Source organism: Tasmannia lanceolata, unplaced genomic scaffold (assembly GCF_043159265.1).
Source record: "Tasmannia lanceolata isolate RefF3 unplaced genomic scaffold, GAP_Taslan_0.1 ptg000015l, whole genome shotgun sequence".
NCBI classification, from domain to species: domain Eukaryota; kingdom Viridiplantae; phylum Streptophyta; class Magnoliopsida; order Canellales; family Winteraceae; genus Tasmannia; species Tasmannia lanceolata.
In genome coordinates, this window is record NW_027518692.1 from 58,062,694 (window position 1) to 58,071,158 (window position 8,465).

Below are 8,465 nucleotides of genomic sequence, written 5' to 3' on the forward strand. Positions count from 1 at the left end.
GGCGGGGTCCCACCCAGTCCCATACCTAGGCAGACCCCCACTAAGGACTGTAACATATCACCACGCTTTTGAATCCGCCGTCCTCGGCGGTCCACTCTGTGACGGCTTTCACTCCAGCCTTTTTCCAAGTAGCCCTTTTCACAGGTCACCCCTTCCATGACTCGAACACGGGACGTGGTGGCTGCTCCGATACCAAAATTAGGTACCATACCGATACGCCAAAAGCTCCATAGCTGATGGAACGTTAACACGCTAGGCAAGGCCCTTTAAACATGTCCCATACCTGGCTGAGTCCCACCCAGTCCCATACCTTGGTAGGCCACCACTCAGGACCATGAGAGAGAGAGAGAGAGAGAGAGAGAGAGAGAGGGATTTTCTTGCATATTTTTCTGTATCTTATTTAGTTATTTTTGAAAAAATTTCGGTATCTTGTATCTTCTCCAATCTTGCAGATTTTGTCATATCTTGTTTTCACCCCAGTTGTAATAAATTCCGTCTAATATTGCGCCTAAAATTCTGGCAGGAGTGCCTCCTTCTGCCCACTTGTTACAACCAAGCGACAGGAAATTGGCGGAAACGGATTCGGATACTGATTCCCTATTCTGGCATAAATGCACCCTAATGGTAATCATGTCCTAGGATTCTTTTTTGTAGTTGGGTCCCATGTTTTAATTCCATATCACAAATGAGGGCAATTTGGTCAAGTTCAGCAATTCATAGTCTTAAATCCTGCTTGGTGGAAAATAGCAAGAAGCAAGCTAGAGAGTACCAACTAAAGAAAGAATGTTTTTTTTTTTTTTGAAATGGCACTAAAGAAAGAATGTTATTCTTAGTAATTTGATAATTGTCCTCGTGACCTTGGAGGAGCAGTTAGAAACCGCACAGCACCAACTACCATTTATTTATCTTCCCTCTCTTCATACACATCTCCACCTCTTTTCTCCTTAGCTTCTTTCCTATAAATACACAACCCAAGCCCATCTTTCATCATAAGAACCTTTAGAAAGAAAGAGAGAGATAGAGAGGAGAGGAGAAAAGCATACGAAGATGGCTTTCTCCATGAGTGTTATTCTGGTTTTTTCAATGCTTTTTTCTGCTCCTCTTTGCTATTCTCACTACCTTTACCCACAATTTTACGACCATTCATGTCCGAAAGCTCAAGAGATTGTTCAGTCAGTAGTTGCGAAAGCTGTGGCCACAGAAGCACGAATGGCTGCTTCTTTGCTTAGGCTCCATTTCCATGACTGTTTTGTCAAGGTCCTCTGCTCTTCATTTTTCAAAAGAGGAAATTGATATTTTCAAGTTTCAATCCCTTGGTTTGATACTTACATCTTTCTTATTTTTGAGGAATGCTAGCTGAAGACTAAAAGTTCCGCATATGCACCTCACAAACGCAAGACTCATAGAAACGGATAACTGTTTTGAACGTCTCCGACCAAATTTGTTTGGGATGCAACTGCACATCTTAGTCTAAAGCTAGTTTTCCTCTTTCTAGGGGCATTTTGGGTATTAGAAAGTTTTTTTTGTCCATGTTACCCATCCTTCTTTCTTGTATATCATTGTTAGAGGCGGTCACGAAAGGGACTAAAGTGTCCCTTTTCGATATTGTCTCTCTTCGAGGAATGGAGCCTTTGAAGTGATATATTCTCCCCCCTTTTCTTCCCTTCGACAGTCCCCTCTGGTGTATTTATGACTACTCATTTACACAATGATGGGCTGCCCCAAGGAAGAAAAAAGGGAGAGTATATCATTTACCTTTTTCAAAAGGGAAATGATATCAGCACTACTATGTTTTAATAATTGCACAGACCCAGCTTGTCTCATCTTTTTAATTGGCTGTGAGAGTTTTTTGGGAACTCTAATAACCTCTTATTGTTCCCAAGATGAGTTAGTGCAAATATTAAAACATGGTTATTATGATATCACGTTCTTATCGAAATACCCTTCTCTTGTTTTGTAGTTTACGAAGTAATTGACATCAGTCAACTGCATTTAGGTTGTTTGACGGCTTCCAGTTCGTTTTACTTCTTCTTTTCGAAATGACCAAAATACCCTCATCAGTTTAATCCCATTTTTTTGAATGACAGAAATACCCTCACCTCGAGGCTGCCTAATAATTGACTAATTCTTACAACCCTATGTTCTAGATTAACCAAAGTGCCCTAATTCCTTTGCTTCTTTCATTCAACAATAGGACAAAATTCTTGGATTTCTCTTTACTGAAATGTAGTTTGATTTGCAGGGTTGTGATGCTTCGTTGCTGCTAGACAGCACCGGAACTATAATCAGCGAGAAACGGTCGAACCCAAACTCGAATTCGGTTCGAGGGTTTGACGTCATCGACGAGATAAAATCAGCAATAGAAAAGGAATGCCCTTACACGGTCTCTTGTGCTGATATTCTCGCCCTCGCTGCAAGAGATTCTACAGTTCTGGTGAGAACCCACAAGCCACAAGCCACAACATTTTCCTAATCACCATTCATAGCTCGTCTTAGAACATGACTAAAATACCCTTACTTAAATAACCATGTTCATAAAGTAGATTTTTAGGTTCCATTTTGTGAAATTATCTATATGCCCCTACTAATGACCAGTTCTTACATCTTGGTGTGTTAATTGTGCCTTTAGGCTGGTGGTCCTAGCTGGGAGGTCCCACTTGGAAGGAGAGACTCGACGGGTGCAAGCTTGAGTGGCTCAAACAACAACATTCCAGCTCCAAACAATACCCTCCAGACAATCATTACTAAATTCAAGCTCCAGGGGCTCGACACCGTCGATCTCGTTGCACTCTCAGGTGAACGCACCAATCTTATCCGTTTATTTTTTTTCATTTTTCTTCCAACGATATCATGCAGAGAGGGAACCGCATTCTCATAATTTCAAGAAAAGATGTTTTCTGGAAAAAAGGACTGCATTTGCACCACTTTTATTTGACTTTTCCTGCACATAAAGTCATTGTCAATTTGTCAGGAGATTGCAAACAATAGGGATTGGAAATGCTGGAATAGGGTGTGGAAGTATCATTTCCCACATGTAAAGCCTTTAATACAGTGAACAATTCTAACGTGCGCATGGGGTGCTAACATTCTTATCCTTGCCATATACAGGAAGCCACACCATAGGGCTTTCGAGATGCACCAGCTTCAGGCAAAGGCTCTACAGCCAGACGGGCAATGGGCAGCCCGACTACACTCTTTACCAATCCTACGCTGCCCAGCTCCGGTCTAGCTGCCCGAGATCCGGTGGGGACAACAATCTCTTCCCCTTGGACTTTGTTACCCCTACAAAATTCGATAATGACTACTTCAAGAACATTATAGAGGCAAAGGGACTTTTAAGTTCTGATCAAATCCTCTTTACAAAAGGCGAAAAGACGATGAAGTTAGTGAAGACATACGCGGAGAACAACGAGCTTTTTGTCAATCAATTTGCCAAATCCATGATTAAGATGGGGAATATCTCTCCATTGACGGGCTCCGGAGGGGAAATTAGGAAGAATTGCAGGAGGATTAACACTTACTAAGTGTTTGATCAATGGAGATTATTGAGAGACGAAATAATACTAAAAATAATAATAATAAGCAATGCATGTAGAGTGTGCTCTTCTTCTTCTTCACCTTTATTTTTCTTGTAGAAGAGAATATCTTGTTTTCTTTGATATTTGGGTTGTTATTATTGTATGCCTTGTTGGGTACTTTTCTTCTAATTTGATTGAGTCTCTTGAAAACGTGGTGTTATATGCATGGTTTCAAATTTCGACCGAAATTTCAGATTTCTGTGGAGACCGAACCGGAATTTACCGAAATTTCCTTTTTCGCCATTTACCGAATTTCGGTAATTTCGGTCCGAAATTTCCATTAAATGCCATTATTTATTAAAAAAAGAAGTGTTACGAAATTTCGGATTTCGCTGAAATTTCGGTTTTCGGTGGGGTCCGAAATGGTTACCGAAACCGAAATTTTAAACCATGGTTATATGTTATTTAGCTCGGTTTGGTTGTACAGGTCAGCCTAATGCTTTGTTTGGATGTCATTTTGGAGTGAAGTGCCCGAATACTCCCTGGTATGTTGGACTGCGGTCAAGTGAGAAGATGCCACATTTTATGCTTTTTCAGCATTCGACATTTACATGTAACCACATGCAACATTTTATACCTTTTCAGCATTCGCCATTTAGAGACAACCAAATAACATTTACCACTACTCTACGAGGCATTTACAAGGACAACAATACTTTGCCAGCATTTTGCTTGTTGACTACTTTCAACACTACTCTATAAAGGCACTACATCCACCCAAACAGAATAAGGGAAAATAGGAAGATAAGCACATATGAGAGCTGTTCGAAACAGCCCTCCCCTAAATTGCCACATGTACTTAAATAGGGCATAATTGTCATTTTATAATGGATGTAGACATGCTTTTGTCCCTTTAAAGGGGCAAATACGTGACAATTAATGAGGGCTGAAACTACTTTTATAGAGAAATTATAAAGTGGAAGGGGGTGCATTAGACCTGGCAAAACCGACCCATGCCCGCGGGTCGACCCGGCCCACCCGCAAATTTGCGGGCACGGGTCTAGGTTTTAGTGACCCGCCAAAATTTGACCCGCGGGCAACCCAACCCGCAAAAACATGGGTTGGGCCGGGTAAACCCGCGGGCACCCGCATTTTTTAAGTAATTTTTAAGAATTTATTGGGGAATGTTATCAGCACTTGAGAAATCATCAGATGGAAATGATTTTTGGAGTATAAACTATTTTTGCTATGGCCCATCTAATGGACGGTTTGGATCATCCGATGGTGTGGGCCATACCATACTTTTAATAAAGTGAGAGTGCCCTCAGTAGTGTTGATAACATTTAGTTTTTTTTGTTTTTTAATAGGTGGTAATACTCTGTGCAAAGATGCGCACAGAGGCGAAGGTTTCTAGCAAAAGTAAAAAGTAAAAAAAACTAATCATTACTAAACGAAAAGTAAAATAACTGAGTTTATAAAGTTTTAAATGAAAAATTACGGATAAATGGTTATAAAGTTTCAAAATTACGAGAAAAATACGAAAAACATGTGTAGAGTTATTACAATTACAGGAAAAACTAGGGTGCGGTCAAATCACGTCAAATTTGGAGAATTACAATCCCATATTATATTTGCGTACGAGAAAAATACGAAAAACATGTGTAGAGTTATTACAATTACAGGAAAAACTAGGGTGCGGTCAAATCACGTCAAATCAGGAGAATTACAATCCCATATTATATTTGCGGGTGACCCGCGGGTTGACCCGGCCCACCCGCGGGCCGCCGGGTCACCAAATTTCTGACCCGCAAAAATGCAGGTCACCAAAATTCTGACCCGTGTGACCCGCACCCGCACCACCCGCGGGTTGACCCGGCCCGACCCATCCGTTTGCCAGGTCTAGGGTGCATGCACCTGCAGCCTCCAAAATACAGTGGGCTCCAAAATACTGTGTGGCCCACATTATTTGGGTGACCCAAAACATTCATTTGATAGGTCGTGACATAGATAGGGTGTGCCAAAAAATCATGTCCATAGGATTATCCTAACCCTCCAATTTGTGGAGGTTTAAAATGGACTGCATAGTATAGAAACTTGGACTGATCAGAGGGTTAGGATGATCCTATGGAGATGACTTTTTCGCGTACAACCTATCTATTTTAGGGCCCATCAAATGAATGGTTTGGGTCACCCAAACAATGTCTGCCCCACCTTATTTTGGGGTTGCAAGTTCCTTCACGGCCTTTCACCATATAAATTCTAAGTTTTATGTATGTGAAATTAGAGTTGTTATATGGTCCCACTCCATTATTTTTCAAAAAATACTTGACGGCCCATACCATAGGATATCCAAACCGTCCATTTGATGGGCCACAATGTATATAGGTTGTGCCCCAAAAATAATTTCTATAGGATGATCCCAACCTTATGATCTATAGTGGTTTCCATAATATGTAGTTCCCCGATGGATCAGAGGGCTAGGATAATCCTGCGGAAAGATTTTTTAGGCACAGCCTATTCACGTCTTGGCCCAACAAATGGACGATTTGGATCATCCTATGGTGTGGATTGTACAGTATTGTTTGAAAATCTTTGGACGTGAAGTACATCAGCCCTCTGCAGTCATTAATACAATAATACACTGCTGTTAGGTGTCCCAAGTAATCAAAAGAGGTGGATATATCAGTTCCCTTATTATTGTTAAGGATTTGGTTATTTGAGATTAATCAAATCTTCAATCTTATCATGTCATCAGAGCATCATGAGCTTACCTTAGCCTACCCGCAACTCGTGTAAATGCAATTATCCGGTGGACGACTGATCTAGCCATCTGCCCGGCTCTTTTCTTCACCTCTTTTAATTCCACAATCCATCTTAAGCCATAGCTCAAGCTTCTTCTATTTCCATCTCCTCTACATCACTATTGCAACCTTAGACCTGGATTCTGTCGCCCCACATAAACCCAAGGCAGAGAGAGATCTCGTCTTCTTCAGTCGTTCTTTTCTGGGGCCTCAAAGCATCCGTACTCAGACCCATCTCTGTCCCTGTCTTCATGTTCTCAAGAAAAACCCACCAAGACGTGCTTGAGTGCACCCTGTGCTTATCCAATTTCAAGGATAGAGGAATGTCCTGTGTCCTTCCCAAATGCAACCACACCGAAAGACTCCCTGACAAGGCACACTCCCACGTTGCGGTCTAGGAATCAGACCATCCCCACCATGGATCTGCCCCGGTACTAAAGACACCAACTCAATTACAGTCCTATCAGTTGGATCTGTGGTCTTCATATCCTTGGTAAGAAGTACATGAACACAGAAAGTTACATTTACCGCTAAGAAGGCCACTTTTTGTCCTATACGATTAACATTAAAAGGCCACTTTTGGTCCCACAACGAATGGCGTATGTCGATGGGATGAGGACCTTTGATCTTATAGGACAGCATGACTGACCCGTATGGTTTTGCTCCCATTTTGAACAGAAATCCTACTACAAAAATCAATGGTTCAGCTTTTTTTGGCAGAACCCTAAACGAGATTTGATCAAGGCTTAATGGATTGAGGACTTAGGATTATCGGATCAATGTTTTCTCAATGGCATTTGATTGGCCTGTCCCGGGGGTTGCTGTTGGGATCAATAGATCTTTTTTGCATGAAAGAGTGGAAGTGTGGCACAATAAGTGTCTTTCAGGAAGAAGCAATTAAATTTCAATGACCAAAAATTCAAGCCATCACAAAGTTTGGATAATCCGATCATAGTAAGGATCACAGGGCGACCCACCTGATCCTATGCCAAACTGACATCTCATCCCTAAGGCATACAAAATCAAACAAAGCCAAATAGATTAAAGGGCTAATATCATCCGATCAAGTTTGGCGTCACCACGATGGACCAGTTTAGCTTTTGACAGCAGATCCACAGGGCTCAACCACACTGGGGCCTAAGAAGTGACAGTTCGAAAAGAACCTAACCATTATTTTATTTTTTTCGAAAAAAGACCCAGAAATTGTGTTTTTTACTAAAATTACAGCCAATTATAGAAACGTAATTGGATTTCACGTCAGACTTGCGCCTTACAAAAAACACAAAAATGCCCTTCGAAACAGTTTTACCAAGAGTTGAAACTTCGGTTGGGTTTTACCCGACCCGAAAACGGCATGGATCGAGTTGCGGGTTTGGGTTGGGTTGGGTTGCGTTTAAGTTTTAAAAACCCAAGTGATTCTCGGGTCAGGTGGGGTTTAAAGGGAATAAACCCCACCAGCATGAATTTTTCTAACATGACCACCCTACCTTTTTCAACACAACCCGACATTTTCCCGACCTGACCCAGATGCCAACTTTTCCTTGTCGACTCCAACTTTTTCTTCCTTCTTCTTCCTCTCAATTTTTCTGCGGTCTTTCATTTTTTTTTTGTCGATTATATTTTTTTCCTTCATTATCTTCCTCTTCTTTTTCATTTTTCCGGTGTCCTCCATTTTTCTTACGTCAATTCTTCTGTTTCCTAACTCTTCCTCTTCCACTTCTTTTCCATTTTTGTCAGATCTGATTCTCCTCCTCTTTCCTCTCCCTCCTCCTCTTCTTCCTCTCCCTCCTCCTCATCTTCTTCCTTTACCTCCGCTACTTCTGAGTTGTAGTGATGATCGTGGTGGAGACAAAAAAAACGAAGAAATAAAGAAGAAGATGAGGGTATCTTGGTCTTTTTATTGTATGGATCCACTCTGCAGTGTAAACAATATACCCCCCCCCCCCTCCAACATTTTCAGAAATATAAAATTTCTAAATTTCCCCTATATTTTAGCATCAATAAAAAATAAAAGGATATGATCGTCATTTCATAATGAAATAATGAAACTCAGAATTAGGGGTGCAAGTTTGGCCCTATCGGCGCTGACCCTCCCTAAGCCCGAAAGGGTTTGGGCTGGATTTTCCAACCTTGAGGGAGGGTCAAG

General features: G+C 41.3%; 1 protein-coding gene across 1 annotated transcript; it reads left to right on the plus strand.

The window, feature by feature from the left end:
• Positions 1 to 977: 977 nt before the first annotated feature.
• On the plus strand, positions 978 to 3,728 carry LOC143846238 (peroxidase 72-like). Its single transcript, XM_077354666.1, has 4 exons — positions 978 to 1,257; positions 2,243 to 2,434; positions 2,630 to 2,795; positions 3,109 to 3,728. Exons 1-4 carry the CDS (start codon positions 1,048 to 1,050, stop codon positions 3,522 to 3,524), a joined length of 984 nt encoding a protein of 327 aa, XP_077210781.1. The 5' UTR covers positions 978 to 1,047; the 3' UTR covers positions 3,525 to 3,728.
• Positions 3,729 to 8,465: the final 4,737 nt, after the last annotated feature.